Source organism: Bidens hawaiensis, unplaced genomic scaffold, assembly GCF_021521415.1.
Source record: "Bidens hawaiensis isolate Kalapana, Puna unplaced genomic scaffold, B.hawaiensis_p1.1 tig00019115_1, whole genome shotgun sequence".
In the NCBI taxonomy this organism is placed as follows: domain Eukaryota; kingdom Viridiplantae; phylum Streptophyta; class Magnoliopsida; order Asterales; family Asteraceae; genus Bidens; species Bidens hawaiensis.
The window spans coordinates 303,792-323,474 of NW_027492905.1; the positions used below are offsets into that span (position 1 = coordinate 303,792).

Sequence of the window (19,683 nt, forward strand, 5' to 3'; positions counted from 1 at the left end):
GTTACGTTGAAAGACAAAGTCAGGTTCACAGAATCTCGTTGGCAGAAGAGGGTTCGTTTGGCAAGTAATAAACCCATGGCCAAAATGAAGATAAATGAAGATTCAGGATGAACGAACTAGGAAGGTTAAATAAGTCGGAGGACATCATGACAGTGGGAGCATAGGTTATGTTCAGTTACAGTTCTAGGTCGACAATGGATTAAGAAAACCCGTATTCCAGCTGAAAAAGTCGCTCCAGTGGATTACTTGCTGAATATGGAGAGTGTTTGTTCTCAAGATATCTCAGGATCTGAGCCCATAGCGACATAGAACGAGTCAAGGGCAAATTTAACCGTGACGCATTGGAGCTCGGGGAGTCTCAACGGGCGTTTATGTTAATTAATGAGAAGGTGGTGGAAACTTAAAGATGTTTAATGTTCATATTACAAAAGTACGATCAGGAGTGAAGACGAGAGTGCTCAAGGCCTCCGAGTGGGAGATTGTTGGGTTTATAGGCCTTGGCCAGGTTTATTATTTGAAGTTAAAAGATGAGATGGGTGCTGGCGGCCAGGCCCAAGCCTAGCCAGGTTTAGGTTTCTTGTTTAATAATTTACAAACCCTAGTTCAGTCTATTATAGGTCAGTTAAACCGAACTACATTAATCCTCGTGTTCGTTTATTGCTTTCACGTATTTGTGTTCGGTTAACTTGTTGCCAAAAATTTTCACAAATTGTTGGTATTGCTCGCTTATTAATCCGAGTATTTGGATAGTCTCTCCTTCAACACAAGCTGAATATATGGTCGGTCTTTTGGCACCAGAGATGGCCTTTGTTGTTCATCACTTGCCATTGGCAATTTAGGGTTTATAAACTTTTTTTTACCGTTTCAAGGTAACAGTGTATGCTTTGATACCATAACAGATTATTGTGGTCAAGGAATGCACATTACAAAGAAGAAGAGTTTTGGAATAACTATATTTTTATTTTTATTGATGTCTACAATATCTTGAGAGCTTATGTTTTTATACATATAATAAGAAATTACAAAGCCTAAATCAAAACCGTAAAACAGGAAAGTTTCTAAAGAAAGAAAATACGATAATAAGGGAATAATATATGCAAATCAAGGTGAGATATACACATTTTTTATAAATAGATGTGCCTCTAACATGAAGAAAAGATAAGTGTGAAAGAGACCTTTAAAAAATAAATAAAATATTAATTTACAGTTAAAAAGCTATACCGAAACAAGAAAGGCGCGTGGTGTACGACCGAAAGAAAAAGAAAAAGATAAAAGTGGCGAAAAAGACGCGTGTCAAATAAAATAACCCACAGGTGACGGTAGCAAAAGAAACAGACAGCAGCAGCAGCAGCAGCAGTACTTTACTTGTATCATTCAGTGTCACTGCCATTTTATTTTTTATTTAAATAAATAAAAACCCTATTATATAATAATATTATTACATAGATTAGATACATACACATCTGTATATCTATCTGTCCTCATTCATCATCTATACCACCACCTTTCCGTCCCCTCTTTCAGACTTTGATGAATCAATTATTCAATTAGGGTTTTTAAGGTACACATCAAATTAACCCCCTTTCTTTGATTGATTCAAGTTTATTTATCATGGGTCACGTTGATTTGTGTTGGTTTCATATGGGTTTTCTTTACTAATTCAAATCCCCCAATTTTTAGCCTTAACAGTACTAAGTTTGATCAGTTTTTATGATTTTAATAGGTCTGCTTAAATCTTTTGATCATGTATTCTTGATTGTGTTATATGATGGTTGTGTGTGTATACATATATATAGTTGTTATATGTTACAGATTGTGTGATTGTAATATTTGTGGTGTTTTTTTTTTTTTTTGCTTGTTGTTAAGCTCAGATACTACTAGACATGGCGGCCGAACTTGTGAATGCAGCAACAAGCGATAAGCTAACGGAAATGGATTGGACAAAAAGCATTGAAATTTGTGAACTAGTTGCGCGTGATCATAGGTAACGGTTAAAACTTATCTTCCTACTTGTGGTTGTGTTGCTTAATAATCTTGATTCATGTGTTGGTAGTTGGTAGGCGGTTGTCTTTGATGTTATTTTCATATGATCCAAAATTCCAAATAGTTTTGATGTTTTTGTTATTATATGTGCAGAGTAATTGCTTATTAAGTATAGAGGGATGTCAATGTAGGCATATTTGCATTGTTAGAAATGTTATGGAAATTTAGTTTGATTCCATGATACTTGAAAATTTTCCATTTTGAGTAGTTAATTAGTATAGTGTCTGTTATGCGTATGCTATTAATGCAGAATGGTTTTTTTACCAAATAGAAAGGGACCGATTTTGTAAATTTATATGCGTCATCAGTTTAGGGTTTCAGGGTTTGAGATCGTTCATATCTTTTATATGCGTCATCAGTTTAGGGTTTCAGGGTTTGAGATCGTTCATATCTCATAATGCGTGAAATTTATTTCGATTCTATTAATACCTTTTATTATGATGCCCCACATAATTTTGTTCTTTTTTCTTTTTGATGATATTCAATGATTTATATGTTGATTCTACATTTAACATTTGAACCCTACACTGTTGCGGGATATGTCGTTTACTTCATTAAGTGAAGCCTAGTTGAGCCTGAGTCGTATGCTTCCTTTTTTTCTGAATTAAGCATACTGTAATTTTCTTGAATATACATTCATTGCTCTTTTAGTTCACATTCAGCTCGCTTTGTTTCACTATACATTTTGGTCTACTTTGTTTTTTAATAATATAAACTATTTTCATAAACCTTTTGTATAATTGTATGTGAAACACTGACTGCAACAAATACAAAAACAAATCAAGGGAGCATGCCAAAATCAACACAAATCTGATTTCACTTCTATTTTTTGTCATAACCTGAATAATAAATACTTTCATGTCCATTGTGATTTGACAAATATTTTATTTTCATGCCTGCTGGTATTAATATTGTGAGCAAGACTTATAATATGTTACGACTTCCGTTTTTAGGAGATAAGTATATTAATATTTTATTAGATAAGTTTAATATTGTTTATTATTTATTAGATAAGTTTATTTTAGATAAAGATTAGGGTATAGAGTTATTTAGGATAGGGCTTCTGGTTTGTCATTTTGATTATGCATAATATTGTTTAGTGATTCTGATATCTTTGGAGAGTTGGATACCTCTCGAAAGTAAACCATGAGAGAGCCAGTCCAGCTCTTTGAAAGTTAATTAATCTATTTTGGTATTATCATGATACTAATATACTATATAAAATTCGTATATATCCTAATATCAGTAGACAAAGTTATATTCCACCTTCATCTTCAAATAAAGTCACTATATCAGTAAAAGTTTTATTTTTTAAGCTCGAGTAGTCAAATTTTTGTGGTTTAAACGAAAACTTTAAAATGACATACATCCTTATTATGCCTGCTAATTCATATTGGATTTCCCAAATCAACATACTGTCCAATTATAGATAATTAGATATACCTAGCATTGCTAACCCGTACAATTTACTTGCCATGTTTATGTGTTTAACTTTACAGGCAAGCTAAAGACGTCATTAAAGCCATCAAAAAGCGACTGGGAAGTAAGAGCAAAGATACTCAGCTATATGCTGTTATGGTGAGTTATAAATCTGTGTATAGTGTCATGAACATGTTACCTTTTATATCTTGAGTTTTCCGACTAATGTTTTGGCTTTTATTGGATTTTTTTCCAGTTGCTTGAAATGTTGATGAATAATATTGGAGAACCAATTCACACACAAGTGATTGACAACGGGATCCTCTCTATACTTGTTAAAATAGTAAAGAAAAAGGTACATTTATTCATTCCAACTGTAATGTTGTTTTATATTTGGAACATCAGATTTATGCATTTAAGTTATTTTTTTTCTTTTATCAGTCTGATCTGCCTGTACGAGAGAAAATATTTCTTCTTCTAGATGCAACACAGACATCTGTTGGCGGAGCTTCCGGAAGGTTCCCTCAGTATTACAATGCATACTATGATTTGGTGGTAGGTTTATACATTTGAGCTGCAACATATTTAACTATCATACGGTAAAATGTAATCTTTTTCTGGGATATTATTCTGTTGCCAGAGTTCTGGAGTACAATTCTCTCAGAACCCGAGACCTGAAGTTTTTCCCAAAAACCGTTCAACTTCAGACAGCAGTAAAAGCAACTCGAGCAACGGTGAACCTGCAACCGCTGTGCATGACCGGAGTGCACCACAGGAGGCCCCACCACCAGTTCCTGAATCTAGGTATGTGCTCCTATAATTATGTATAATTCAGTAACATAATTAAATAAACGAGGCTTATTAATTATTACTATTAGTGTTGTAATATACTAATATTTCTGTTCGCTTGATTAATTATATATATGTTACCGTCTTTCTTTAAACAGTATTGTTCAAAAGGCTGGATCTGCACTTGAAGTCTTAAGAGATGTTCTTGATGCCATTGATGCCAGATATCCAGAGGTACTCGAGTCGGGTCGTTTTTTACATTTTAATATTAATATATTGATACTGATGTTATTTTTATTTGTATTATTTTTACAGCAAGCCAAGGATGAGTTCACCCTTGATCTAGTTGAACAGTGTTCATTTCATAAGCAACGTGTGATGCATCTTGCAGTTACATCTCGGTAAGTTGTTTTTCTGTCGATATACATATACTAAGAAGAAATATTAAAATGCTAACATTGATGCTTTATAAAGTGCAAAAACACACGAAGTCATACGTTTTGATTATTTTGTTTGGTTATTTTAGGGATGAGAAAACAATATCTCAAGCAATCGAGTTGAATGATCAGCTACAGAAGGCGCTTACAAGACATGATGACCTTGTTTCTGGTAGACCAATGTCTGCACTAGCACATGTTGATCATGAACAGGCAGAAGAAGAAGATCCCGAACAACTGTTCAGAAGGTACGGATAACTCTGTTATTTATACTATAATATAAATTAAGTTTGTTTCATAGCGGGTTGGGTTGGGTTGACCTGCCACTTACAATTTTAGTTGGAACAATCGAGCATATATACCCATGAAAACTTTTATATTATCATTTTTAGGCAACCAAAAAGATCAATATCAAATATACCCATTGTTTACTAATTTCATTAAATACAGTTTATAATATTACCATTCCTTACACTCCTAACTCTAGTATCCTAATACATGTTTTAATAGAAGGGTATAAATATCATAAATCTAAAAATGGGTATATTTGATATTATGATTTTTTTCTTGTGTGTGGATATATGAAATTATCCCTATTTTACAAGTTCGTAATAAAATATAACCCAAATTGACATTTTTAAAGTAATGTAAATCACGATACGAGATTATTGCCATAAACCCTAACTAACATATTTGATCCGATAATGTAGTGGTGGCAATTTTAAACGTTTATGATAAATGGGTTGTTTTTAACAATATTAGTCAAAATGGGTATCGGGTAAACCTGAAAATTTTGTCTAGAATGGAAAGAAGGATTTAATGGGAGTCTATCTCAAACATGTAAATCAGCTTTTTTAAAATAAATTAGATATTTATTGTAATATTGTAGCTCTTTACAATGAAAGTTATCACATTAATTACTTCCAAAATTCGATAAAGAAATACGGAAAATTAATTTCCGTGCAACCCAACCCGACCTTATCTTTTTCAAACCACGCTCAAAATTTTGCCCATTTTGATCCAAACCAGTTACCAGTCTTGACCCATTACCTGCCCACTTTTTCACCTCTAGTTTAATATTCTCTCTTTGAATATCCTCTTGTTAATACATCTAAATTTCTTTTTTTTTTAACTAAACAACTGCAACCTTGCAGAATGAGAAAAGGAAAAGCTTGTGTAAGACCCGAGGCTGAGAATCACCAACCAGACCGTCCCTTAGGATTGCTTGGGTCCTCAGTCCCACCAGACAGGCTTAACCGACCACTTATCAGGCCCATCAGTCTGGAGCCAAAAGAAGAACCGATCACAGCCCTACCATCTGCAGCTGTATCACTCCCACCCCCACCAGCAAAACATGTTGAAAGGGAGAGATTCTTCCAAGAAAACAAAAATGACGGTTCTGCCCTTGGCGGTCACATGAGGGGTCTCTCTTTACACAGCCGAAACGCCAGCAGTTCTCGCAGTGGCAGTTTTGACTTTAGTGATTGATGCAACAAGAAGTCAAAAGTTATGCGGTTTTGATGTTTGGGGTTATGACCCTGGTGAAAGTATGTATATGTTGAATATGATTTGTTTTCTTTTATACAAATTGTGGTATGTGAATGAAGGACATGGGGATAGGTGGTGTTTTATTGAGTCAGATAGCTGATGTTAGAGGTGGTTAGTCTGTCTGATTATGGGATTTTATTTAAATGGTGGATTCTTTTATTATTGTGTGTTTTTGTTTGGTCAATGCGAATTATTTTATTATTTGTTGAGGTTAGGCTTGGGGTGCTGGTATGGGGAGATTGTTATATTTAATCCAAAATATTTATTTTGAATATCTATTTTTTAATTGATTAATTTTATATTAGAATGTGGTGTTTACAAGTATGTGTGGTTGTTTGTAACTTGTATGGGTATATATTTGTGTGTGACACGTGATCAAGTAGTCCTTTTAGCTATTTAGTCACTCATGTTTCTAGCAATTGGTTTCATAAGGATGTGCCAATACACCTAAGTGTACATATATTACATAACCACATCCTAATAACAATAAGCCCAAATAGTGTCTCTCTAACTATTAATACCAACATAACCTGGAACTGTAGCACATTTATGTATGTGGAACAACATCAACATTACATTTATGTTACAAAAATCATGTATTCATATCATCACAACTCTGGATGCTGAAGGTTTGAATCAGAGGTAGAACTCTTCAACCCATACAAACCTGATGGCTGCTCACCTGCTAACCTTGACAGGATCAACCGAGCTATGTTCTCAGCTGCAACAGCACTCGTTTCCATGGTGCTGGCTGCATTCTCAAACGCATTTACATAATATAAATGCATGTCATCCAATATAAACGGAGCGAACTCCTCAGGAGCATGGTAATGAGGGTATGCACCCCAGTTGATTCTCTTTGTCTCGCTCCTTGTACTGCCAATTATGTATCAAGTAAATCATAATATTAACATATATCAATGATTCAAGTCCATGTTCATATGTAAAAAAAAAAAAGACCTAAAATGGTGATCTAGGGTTACCTAAATATTTGATCCAACAATGCATCGGTCAAACTTTGACGAGAGAATAACTTGTAAGTAAAGTCATTCGCGTTGTGTTCTTTTAGCATAGAAATGCACGTAAATGGAAGTTCATCACTCTCTATGGTCCCGACCAATTCTGGAATGTCTGATACTGAATTTAATCCAAAGTATGCCTATGCAGAAGAATAAACCGTTATCACATATGCAAGTTTGTAACTTGATTATGATTGAATTATAATTTGAACAGTAATAAAGAACTCACTGGATTTAAGCAGCCTCTAACAAAGGTAGCATGTGTATGTTGTAATTTTCTTTCTGGGATATAAACTTGAGGGGTGAACTTAGTGGTCAGTTCGTCTAAAGGGGTGGCAACAACCGTGATTTGGCATGTGTAACTGTTTCCATTGGTGGAGTTGAGCTCGTAAAAGCCACCAACGTTTGTGATTGATGATATTTCTTCTTGAAGATGCAAAGTAACATCCGATTGGTTGATTAATCCAGCAGCCATCTGCCAGTTTCCTCCTTTAACTGACCATAAATCTCCTGATCCAGCCAAAGAAACAGCACCCGCAAGTCCACTGATTTTTACACTTTGACCGTAGTTGATTCTAGTTATAACCTGCAAAATGCTTATATTTCTACTTCAAGATGATTATAATCATCACCAAAACAATATCACATAGCATCATAAGTTACTCAGACTAGATCAAACCACACAACATATTAATATCCATAACAAAATTTTGGTTTTATGAAAACAAATAACTTACAGTAATAAGTTCTTGTATGAGTAGAGGAGAGAATTTAAGCCCTAATAATTCCTCTTCCAATGTCTGTGTTGTCAAATTGTACAAGTCCGCCCATTTCAGCATATCCTCCACATTGCTGAAAACTGGTCTAGACTCCTTGCTTTCATAATACCTCAAGAAATTATCAACTGTAACCTGCCATATAACCATGAAAACTGAAATTTATATGCGTATTATGCGTTTAGTTTATATGTAAAATTAACTATGCATATGTATACTAAAGAAAAACACCAACATAAACGTGGTAGCCAAATCAAATAAAGATTGCTTGTGTTAATTTGTGTTCGTGAACCGTTCAAGAAGAAGCTCATAATGAACAAACACGAACAAAAAATTTCGTTCGTTAGGCGTTCATGAACCGTCCGCTTGTCCAATAAAAGCTTAAAAGACAATCATGAACAAGGCCTTGTCCGGTTTCGTTTGTTCACAGCCCTACTGAAGATCATTAGGCTAATATAATTTCAAATTATCAACTGTATAACAATTGGAACATATCACTAAATATGTTAATCCATCAATATCACAACTGCATACAAGCTGAACATCATTAAGGTAATATATTTTAATCCAACCCGTTTCGGCCCAAACCCTTTTGACCCGAGACCCAAACCAAGCCGACCCGTTTGCCCCAATTCAAAAACTACCTCAACAAAATTATTCATCTTGAGAAGCGAAACCCCATATCGGAACAGCATCCGAACCGAATTCACAAGCGACACGAAGTACTGCACGACCTGACTCTTCGAACCCGAATCAATCGTCTTAAACAAAAACTTTTCACCGTCCCAAATCCCAAGCGAAAACGAGCTTTCAGAAGCTGAAGGCCCGTTGAATTTGAGATTCAACATGTGGGTGAAGTTCAAAGCATGGTAGTTTTTCGGGTGGAGAATAGAAGCACCAGCTTCGAAAGTATCTCCGGCGATGGTGACGGTGGCCATACGGCCGCCGACGACGGGATGGCGTTCGAAGATGCGGATATGGGAGACGGTGGGGGAGTACTGGCGGAGGAAGTGGGCCACGGAGGAGCCGCCGATGCCGGATCCGATGATGCAGACATCAGTCGTGAGCTGTTGGTCGGAGAGTGTTGTGAGGGTGAGAAGAGAGAGTATTATTAATATGAGAGTGGATGTCAGCATGTTGTTGTTGTTGTTGTCGGAATTGAAGATCCGGCGGGTGTACGGGTTTGACGGGACCCGGCTTTTGATCACGGGAATGGTTGGAATACAAATTTTATTATTTCTTTTTAGTATTATATAGTTGTAAAATATTTATATTAATATTGATTCTTAGACCAGTGCTAAAATATACTATTAAAATGTCTTTGTTGGTGGTTAAAAGAAAAAATCAATAATTAATATTTTTGACACGATGTATAACTAGAGCTCTAATGAGTATGCTCAATAGTCAATAAGGTCAAGATCTCGGGGAGGGAAAATTCATGTTTTCATAACCGGATCGGGTACTGAACCGGACGGACAATCGGATCACCGGTTCAGCCGGTCAAACCAATCAAACCGGCTGAACAGTTTTTGATTAAAATGACGGTGAAGGTTGAAAAAGGTTTTAATTGAAAAAAATATATATTTTTCCCGTAGTAAACTGGTTCAACCGGTCCGGTTTTTCGGTCGGAGCAATGAACCGCTTCAAATCGGCCGGTTGTTTAAGAAGCAAACGAATCTCAGAGAGGCCAAACCGAACACTGTGAAAGATAGACATTGTTGTTGGTTTTTCCACCTAAGGGGTTCATTTGGAGATTTTAAAGCACGGCAATGATTTGGTGTGTTCAGGTCCTCTCAAAACATATATACTAATTTAGAGGGTTATTTTGGGAAAGCGGACATCTAAAAGGAAACAAGGGTACTTTTTGGTCCTCATTTACCCACACGCGCTATATACTTCATCCCCGATTGCATATGGTCCGACCACTTTCTAAATTCAGAAACCACGAATCCCATATAACATCATCGATGTTGTATATCATGCAACCACATCGAATGCCACTGAAGTTGTTTGCTTTTCAATGGATTAGTCTATGAAGGTGGTGACACAGAATATTAGAAATGGCCCTAATATACTTATCATTAAGATCCACTTAATATCAAAAAAACATATGTTTATAAAACTTTTAACTAAATAAACCCCAAAACCACTACTCAACTTTGTTTGAGGTTTCGATGGCCGCGTGTGAGTGATTGACAAAACGTGGCCCGCCATAATCCATAACGCAACCACACCGATGAAGACTAGGAGGCAAAATGAGAACACGGTCAAGAGACGGGTGAGGTGAGCGGAGTGTTTTTCAAGAGACATACTAAAAAAATGGCATCTTTGTTTAAGATGGGACCGACATTGTTGTGGTCACGTAAAACGAGGGTGGACATGGTGCTGCAAGAAAAATAAGCAAAAAGTGAAAAAAAAAACCCAGGTAAACATTGACAGAAACATTGATCAGGAAAACCAGCAAAACAAAACAGGGATCGGTTTTTTATTGTTTACAACTTTACATACGTATATATTTTTTTAACAAAATGACTATTATAGCCTGAAAATTAAAGTTACAAATAAAGGCGGGAAAACGGTACTGGTTTAAAACATCAAAACCCACAAGGGTTTGCAGTCACTCGGACACCAATTCTCCCGCCACGAAATGGCGATTAGGGTTCTGAACGTGGCGGAGAAGCCATCGGTGGCGAAGACGGTGTCCGGAATATTATCAAGGAACCAGGGTTTGAGAATGCGAGAGGGCAGGTCACGCTACAACAAAATATTCGAGTTCAATTACACCATACAGGGCCAGCCTTGCCAAATGATGTTCACTTCCGTCACCGGACACCTCATGGAGATCGAGTTCGTTGATCGGTATCGGAAGTGGCATTCTTGTGATCCGGTTGATCTGTTCGAAGCTCCGATTCGTAAACACGTTCCTGAGGTTTGCTTAATTATGCAATTTTGTTCATAATAACAGTTTAATGAATTAGGGGTTTTGTTTTTGTGTTCATTGTGGTTTGACTTTGCGGGTCAAATGGTTATTTTGTAACTTTTGGATTTTAAGTTTATGTAGAAACATTATACTTATTTACTTGTCAGTTTTGAATTAGGATGCTTGTCTTGGCATTTAATCGAAGTGCGGTTTTTTTTTTTTGAAAACTTTAGACTTGCGTTGAATTAAATGACATTTTTAATTTACTGTAGTTTTGTTTTTCTACACTTTTTTCTGCAATATGAGGTTAGAATGTAATCTTACTGTCATGCTAAGTTCGCTTAACTTAAGAATATTAACAACGGTATGAGTATCATACTAAGATGGTGTGGCACCAAATGAGGTGGAACCGACCTAATTATGCAACCTTAAGTCAATGTTCTTTTTGTACATGCTATGTTCGGTGTCTTTTTTTTGTTTTCTTTTTGTACTTGCGTTAATGCATTTGAAATGATATACCTTCCTGTGAAATCAGTGCTAGAACACCAGTTATGCAATAGGATACTTGGCTTGGCATTTAAAATCAAAACGTGGCTCTGTTGTGTTACAAAAACATTACTTGTATTGAATAAAATGACATTTGTTAATTAAGAATTATGCTATCAACAAACATTATTTTTGTCCACTTTTCAATGCAATATGAGGTTAGGAATTTAGGATGTAATCCTGCTGTCACATTAAGGTTAAGTTAACAATTATAACATTGGTGTGCCACCAAATTAAGTTGAACTGAAATAATTATCCATTTTTTATCCTGGTTCTGTCTATTGTTCTTTTGTTTTATGATTTTTTATTCAGTGTTTTATTCGGATGGAAGTTGTGTTATAAACTGCTTAATAAATTAGGGTTTTTTTTATTGTGTTTTTTTATGAATTTCAAGTTCATGAAGAAAACTTGTAGATTAACTGGAAAGGTTCGGATAAAATCGGTTTTAAAACATCAGTTTTGCACTAGGATACCTTGCTTGGCGCCAAATAACAAAATGTAGTTTTGTTTGTTTAACAATATGATTTATTGACTTGTATTGAATAAAATGACATTTTTAATTTAGTGTTCTTCTATCAACAGACAATAGTTTTGTTTACACTTTTCTATGCAGTATGACGTTAGGATGTAATCTTATTCTTACTGTCATGCTAAGTTTAACTTAAAAGAATTCTAACAATGGTGTCAATGTTCGTTTTATACTTGTTCTGTTGAATGTTTTTCATTTTCCTTTTTGTTTTTGTATTCAGTGTTAAAGTTTTTAAAATAGTTTATATTCCTGTGAACTTGATAATCAAGGACAAGTTGGACATTAGAAGGACATTACAAGAAGAAGCCAGAAAATGCCAGTGGCTTATCTTGTGGCTTGATTGTGATAGAGAAGGGGAAAACATTGCGTATGAAGTTGTAGAAGTTTGCTCAAGTGCCAATTCTCACCTCAATATTTGGAGGGCTCGGTTTTCTTCTTTAATTGATAGGTATGGACTATTGTGGTCATATTTTGATCCCTACATAATTATATATTTTGTTGTTAAAGATAAATTAGTTTTACAAATTTTGTTTTTTATTGGCAGGGAAATCCACCAAGCTGCTCAACAGCTTGCACGGCCTAATCAGTTATTTTCTGATGCTGTTGATGTTAGGCAAGTGAGTATTCCTCATAATATCTGTTGGAACCCATGATTGTTCTACTTTGGCTAATCAATGTTTATTTATTTTTTTTTTTGTTTTTTTTACTTATGTCTGCATGAGTTGGGACGGGTTTATGCAAAACAGTTTTGCTCTAACTTTATAAAAGTAATTAGTGTCGAACAATACGAAAGTTGTAGCTTTTTAATAATAATCTAGTTTCTTGAACATGTTCTGTTTCTTTTTACGCCATTTTATTTAATTTACCTTTTTGACTTGTAAGAGATGCATTACCTGATTCAACCTGTTCATAAGTACATAGGCTGAAATCGAGATATATACTAGTTAGTTACATTACTGGACTAATTTGGAGCCATATGCAGGAAATTGACCTCCGAATCGGGGCTTCCTTCACGAGATTTCAAACAATGTTACTGAAAGACGTGTTTGTTTTTAATTTTTCTACAGACGGTAGAAACCTTGTTTTAAGCTATGGTCCTTGTCAGGTATATGGGTATTTTAGGAAGGAAATGTATTGCAAAAGTGAAATTTATATAACAATATCTATAATTCTGTGTTATTATTGTGCGTGCAGTTTCCTACACTTGGATTTGTTGTTGAACGATACTGGGAAATACAAGCACACGAACCTGAAGAGTTCTGGAAGATTCAGTGTTCTCATACAACTGATGAAGGCACTGCTAACTTTAATTGGATGTAAAGTTTTTACTATTTGTCTTTTCATGTTATTATTGTTATTGTTATTTATTTTGGATATTTGTGTTGGTGATTTAACTCGTTTTGTTTTTACAGGCGTGGGCATTTGTTTGATTATACTTGTGCAGTTTTACTTTATGAAATGTGTGTTCAAGAACCCATTGCAACTGTAAGTGGTAAAATCTGCATGCCCTCTGAATATATGAGTTTCTAAGTTTCTAAAACTAAAATCAAGTTTGATATATTTGTTCAAATTCAGGTCACAAAAGTTAGACAACAGGAGAAGCTAAAATACCCTCCGAATCCTTTAAATACTATCGAGCTTGAGAAACGAGCATCGCGGTATTTTAGGATGAGTTCTGAGCAAACTATGAAGGTTAGTTTCTTCTTTATAGGAGATAGTTTTCAAGTCTACTATTTATTTTGTTTGAATTATAAGACTTAAATAGTACTTCAGTTTTTTCTGTTAAAATGAACCCCTTTTCATGTTGTTTACTGCTTAATTTCTTTTTGTAGGTTGCAGAAGACTTATATCAGTCTGGTTTTATCAGTTATCCTCGTACGGAAACTGATTCCTTTTCAACAAGGACCGACTTACATGTGGGTATTCTTTTTTAAGTTATTCTTTTACAATTTGCAGTCTTATGTATCTAATATGAATAATTTATGCCATAAGCAACTTGAAGGATATGAATACCACATGATTATAATAGTAAATATAGTAACCAAAACAACAGTGTTGTTTATTGAATCAAAGTCATGTTCTTGGTGTCATTGACAGACTTATTATTTTTACAAACTTTTAGTTATTATTTTCTTTGTGTAAAGATATTATTATTGCTCCAGCATTTCACATAAGTTTTCTTGTTTACCTCATTGTAGTTGATAGGGTGCCATTTATTCAATACTCTTTTAATGATCCAGATACTTTATTTCATAATCAATTTGATTATAATTATGGATAGCGTTTTTGTGTTTTTGTTAATCTATAATGGCTTTCTAATTTAGCAAATCCACAAAGGTATCTAATCTTTGTTTTGGGTTGTGATTGTGTTTTGGATGGTTTTAGATACTTGTACAAGAACAACAGGGGCATCCTGTGTGGGGCGCATATGCTCAACGACTCTTGGATCCTTCATCGGGACTCTGGAGGAATCCAAGTAGTGGTGGGCATGATGACAAAGCGCATCCTCCCATTCACCCTACAAAATTTTCACCTGGAGAATCTGGATGGAGTGAGGATCATAAAGTAAGTTTTTGGTAGTGAATAGTATTGCAATATTTTATCAGAGACGAGCATGTTTTGATAATAATACTAATAATTTAACATTTATTTTCTACAGAAATTGTATGAGCTAGTCGTTCGCCATTATTTAGCATGTGTTTCTCAACCCGCTGTTGGAGCTGAAACCACAGTAGAAGTTGACATTGCGGGTGAAATGTTTTCAGCATTAGGCAGAACAATAGTTGCTGTGAGTTTTGTTATGCTCATGTGAAATTTCTTTTTAAGTTTAGCTTTTTTTTTTGTTGTAATATAATAAAATTCTTAATGATGACATGCTGACATATTGTACAGAAAAATTATTTGGAAGTCTACCGATTCGAATCATGGGGTGGATCTCTAATCCCAAACTACACGTTTGGACAGCAGGTTTGTGTAGGACCAAATGATATTATAACATTTTCATTTGCTTGTTTATGGTTATCATAATTGTTTAATATCCAATTCCATTATTTAGACATTTAATTTTCATTGTTTCCATCAATTTGTGTGATAAAAGTGTTTTATCTATAACTAAAAATTTGAAGTTCTTTTCAAAATGCATTAAAAAAAGTGTGAATATTGTTAAATGGATTGGTGTAGGAAAGTAAGTGATCAATCAACAAATTAGTATTTGGATGAAAGACATTGATAGCTAACTGTGCTACACAATCATGCAGTTCACTCCAACATCATTAACTCTTGAATCAGGGATTACAAGGCCACCACCCTTCTTAAGTGAATCTGATCTTTTGGATTGTATGGACAAGGTGAGTAACAACATTTTTTGTTTATTTCTTCACCGTTTTTTATCATCATATAGTAAGCATTATTGTCACAGACTAACAGAAACTCTATTTATTTTATTTTATTTTTTTAGGCTGGTATTGGGACAGATGCTACAATGCATGATCATATCAAGAAACTGACTGATAGGTTTTATGCTATAAAAGAGGGGTCACATTTCAAGCCAACAAATCTTGTACAGTCTTTTTTTTTTTTAAATATAAGTAATGATATAAATCTTATCTTTTATTTAATTTAACTATAAATTTGAATTTGATTACAGGGCGAGGCATTAGTTATGGGATATGATGATATGGGGTAAGAAGATTTTTTTTATCATTTTTTTAGGTTGATGTTGGCGACATGTATTATTGCTCAACTTTTGGTTTTGTTTGATAATTTCAGATATGAACTTTGGAAGCCATATCTCCGCAGTATGATGGAGGAAGACATGAAAGCGGTTAGCATAGGCAACAAGAGAAAGTATGATGTGCTGGCAACATGCTTGCAGCAGATGAAGGCTTGCTTCTTAGATGTATGTTGACGTCTTGACATTTTTAACTAACTTGTTTGAGTTAAAAGCTTCTTAAATATTATTTAATGTACTTGAACCGATATATTACTTTGCAGGCGAGGCTAAATAAAGTAAAACTCTTTCAAGCCTTGGAAATATTTTTTGACAGAACAAATAGAACGGGTGGAGATGATCAACAAAATCATGGACAGACTGTGCGGAAATGTGATGTTTGCCACGACTCAGATTTGATTCTTAGAAAAAAGCCGGTAATTTTTCTTTACAGTTTTTGTCACATGTACATTCATACTTGAAGTTTTAGTTGTGCAAGCTACTATGTTTGCATAATTTTAATATTTTACCTAATGTATACTTTTAACTATAACATGATTTTCTTTTCTTACAGGATGGAAAGTTCATGATTGGCTGCTCAGCTTTTCCACAGGCAAGTATATGGCTCTTTTAGTGCCGTTTTCTCTTTGAAGGACACAAATGGTTTCCTTTTGTCTAATATCAACTTGACACATTGTTGCAGTGTAGAAATGCCATCTGGCTTCCTGGATCCATATCAGAAGCAGCTGTTACCACAACTGTTTGCAACACGTGCACTTCAGGTTGATGCATAGTGTTTATTTAGAATCTTAATTTTGTAATATTGTGTTTCATCTGTGTAAATATGTCAATCACATTATAAATTAAGATTGTTTCACAATTCACAGGACCTGTTTTCAAGATTCAGTTCACATTTCGCAGGCTGGAAATACCACCAAACTTCGATGTCCATCATTTAGGTGATCTATTCTGTATACATCTTTAGCATGGAGATCTTTTGATTTATTGCTAAATTTTAACTGATTCATTTCTATTTTGTATTTATCTTTTAGCTAATTTTAATAATAAAATATAGAGTTAAGTTCTGTTTTCGTCTCAGTGATTTGACCAATTAAAACTAGTTCAGTCCAAAATTGAAATATTCAACCCTTAGTCACTATGGTTTTAACACTTTTCGTCTCTAACACTAACTCTGTTAGAATTTTCTGTTAGTATTTATGAGATGACCAAATTACCCTTGTTTATTAGCTTGCTTTGGACTAAGCAAATTTAAAAGCTAAACCACAGGGGCGAAGACCAAACTTAACTCTATATTTAACTTACTAAATAGTATATCTATTTAATTTATTATATATGTAGTTAAAGTTTTGTTTTCGTTCATGTGGTTTAGTCATTGTAACTAGTTAGTGTTATGAGATAGCTTATGGAAATGTCTGGTTCTGGACATTTTGTTTTCGTTAAAATGGCCAAACCAGGGACAAAAACAACACGTAACTAAGATATTAAATTGGTCTTAGAGAGTTAGGAGTTTCTAAAACACTTTTTAGTGAATTCTAATATTTTTTATATACCAAAAGATAATTGGACTGAACTATTATGCCCTTAATCTAGGTTGTGTTGGTGGCTGTGACGATATTATGAGACAGCTTATGGAAATGTCTGGTTCTGGACATCGCAGTTCTTCAAACACACCAGGCATGTCTTAGATTTTTTTAACATTTGTTCAAGACTTTAAGCATTGGCTTCTTTTTATAGTTTACACCTTGTTTTTTTCATAGTTTGACTATATGTATACATACTAATTTTATTCAGCCAGAGGAAGGGGGATCACTGCACCTTCTAGAAACGATTCACAAAATAATAATAATCAGCATCAGCCGCAGCAGCAGGCCACTTGCAGTTTTTGTCATCAAACAGGACATTATTCTAGTGATTGCTATTCATTGACTTCTCAAAACCGTAGTGCTCGATCACAGAGAGCAAACTCAAATAATGGTATTGCTTATGTTTTTTTTAAAATGGTTTTTACTTCAATGTTTGACCAACAATTCAAACACATTTAAAAGTGACATTCAAACGTTAAAGGTAGACGTGGCAATTTTGACCCATTACTTGCGAATTGTCAATCCGGTTTATGTTTTATATTAAAACGATCAAAATCTATAAAGGGAACGGTTTGGAAGCTGCCCAAAGTGTATTTTCAATGCATAAAATTTTCTAATTTATGTTATTTAATATTATAAAATTTTCAGAAAAAGTGTATTACTTTTGTGTACAGATTGTTCTTGAAGTTGCAAACCAAAAATTGTTTACCTTTTTATACTTGTTTTTGTTAATTCCTATCTCTCTAATGTGGATATAATTGTGCTGTTGGATACAGAGTATAATATTTGGGGGACTTTAATCTATTATATATTAATGCAGGGGATTCACTGATTCCTTGCCCTACTTGTGGCACACCCTGCGTTTTGAAAACCGCCAACACAGATAGCAACCGGGGAAGAAAGTTCTACTCTTGTCAGTCACAGGGTTGCAAGTTCTTTGTGTAAGTATTCTGGATTCATTATTCAAAAGGTAGAGATGGTAATAATAATCTAAGTCTTGACATAAATCTAAGTTTCATGTTATGACCCGTTAAACCTGTTTGAAAAAAAGTTAAACGGGCCAAAGTTTACACCTCTATCAAAATGCAACTTTTCATGATGTAATAACAAACTGTGTTTGCATGTTATGAAGCTGCTGGGAGGATAGTGTCCCCACTACACGAGGTGGCGGTGGCAGCTCAGGTACAACCGCCGGCAGAAGGGGTGGTCGTGGTGGCGGCAGCAGTTCAGCTGCAACCACTAGCAGAAGGGGTGGGCGTGGTGGTGGCCAAGGTGGCAGCGATGTGAGGTTTGTATCAGCCACAGGTGATCCTGTTTCTGGCAGAAGTTGCTTTATTTGTGGTGATCCGTCACATTTTGCAAATGTGTGTCCAAATCGTGGTATGCGAAACTGATTTGGCTTCAACTATATGCTGTAATTAATCACTAGAAACTTGTCTTCCGTTCTTCAAACCTCAAACTGTACCATTTAGCATGTAAGTAACCATGTTTGGTGAATAAAACATGTCTTTTGTATGTGTTTTTTTTTATTTTAGTGAGATAATTGCTAGTTACTTTAGTGTTTCGACACAAGTCGGGTAGTTATAATGTTCCGGTTTAAGTCCGGATAATGTTATTATAGTTTATTGTTAAACTGTACTACATAAACATTAACTAATAAATCGGGTAGCAATCATATTTGAAAGTGATACAGAAAACCTTCTAACCGCAATAAGTTGATTTACATAAGAGTTTGGGGAATAAATACAACACTTCTAACCATTACAAGTTCATATAAGCTACAGCTATAAGAGTCCTCTTTTTTCCTTCATATCGCTATTGCGTTTACAGGATGACAACCCTTGTATTTTAGTAAGCGTGGCCAACGTGAATTCATCAGAGTTATAATCAGTTTTAGTGATGAAATCACTCTCCAAGTATGAACAATCAACATGGTATGATGAGCTCCTGCTTAGCCAACAGAAACACTACACCTCCTTATTCAAGGTGCCTATATCATTAACTTGTTGCGCAGTCAGAAGGTCTGCCACGTCATTAAGAGGCAGCGTCGTTCTGTATCTACAAGCTGAAGAACATCATTATGCACGTAAAAGCCATCGCCTTCTTGTGAGGCCAGGATGAAAGTTTGAGCAAAGTTTCGTTCCACATCAGCATTGCCGATCAAGGTGCCTGATACTCCTACCATCACTGAATCTTGAGCATACACATTGTTTAAATCAGGAATCCATTGCACAACATTAGAAGCCATGATCTCATCATTAATATCCTGCTCCAAAAACTATCATAAATTAATATATATCATGCTTCGTTTCTTGATAACCATCTTCATCTTAGACACAAAAAT

The 19,683-nt window shown here is 34.8% G+C and overlaps 3 protein-coding genes across 3 annotated transcripts; 2 read left to right on the forward strand and 1 right to left on the reverse strand.

Moving 5' to 3' along the window:
* Window positions 1-1,504: 1,504 nt before the first annotated feature.
* On the forward strand, window positions 1,505-6,344 carry LOC143557762 (TOM1-like protein 5). Its single transcript, XM_077046758.1, has 10 exons — window positions 1,505-1,561; window positions 1,867-1,984; window positions 3,543-3,621; window positions 3,719-3,817; window positions 3,904-4,017; window positions 4,103-4,266; window positions 4,410-4,485; window positions 4,567-4,652; window positions 4,778-4,936; window positions 5,843-6,344. The coding sequence occupies exons 2-10, from the start codon at window positions 1,884-1,886 to the stop codon at window positions 6,174-6,176; spliced, it is 1,212 nt and encodes a 403-aa protein (XP_076902873.1). The 5' UTR covers window positions 1,505-1,561; window positions 1,867-1,883; the 3' UTR covers window positions 6,177-6,344.
* Window positions 6,345-6,840: 496 nt separating this feature from the next.
* Window positions 6,841-9,217, reverse strand: LOC143557773 (farnesylcysteine lyase-like). The gene is made up of 5 exons (XM_077046768.1): window positions 8,676-9,217; window positions 7,993-8,166; window positions 7,485-7,841; window positions 7,220-7,395; window positions 6,841-7,112 (listed from the first exon to the last, which is right to left on the reverse strand). The coding sequence occupies exons 1-5, from the start codon at window positions 9,165-9,167 to the stop codon at window positions 6,845-6,847; spliced, it is 1,467 nt and encodes a 488-aa protein (XP_076902883.1). The 5' UTR covers window positions 9,168-9,217; the 3' UTR covers window positions 6,841-6,844.
* Window positions 9,218-10,678: 1,461 nt separating this feature from the next.
* On the forward strand, window positions 10,679-18,788 carry LOC143557774 (DNA topoisomerase 3-alpha-like). The gene is made up of 23 exons (XM_077046769.1): window positions 10,679-10,960; window positions 12,296-12,474; window positions 12,571-12,643; window positions 13,009-13,131; window positions 13,221-13,342; window positions 13,439-13,511; window positions 13,602-13,718; window positions 13,859-13,942; window positions 14,412-14,591; window positions 14,686-14,814; window positions 14,919-14,993; window positions 15,284-15,373; window positions 15,484-15,585; window positions 15,673-15,707; window positions 15,795-15,924; window positions 16,020-16,172; window positions 16,310-16,348; window positions 16,439-16,517; window positions 16,623-16,694; window positions 17,347-17,434; window positions 17,552-17,730; window positions 18,160-18,280; window positions 18,472-18,788. The coding sequence occupies exons 1-23, from the start codon at window positions 10,679-10,681 to the stop codon at window positions 18,731-18,733; spliced, it is 2,787 nt and encodes a 928-aa protein (XP_076902884.1). The 3' UTR covers window positions 18,734-18,788.
* The last annotated feature ends 895 nt before the right edge of the window (window positions 18,789-19,683 follow it).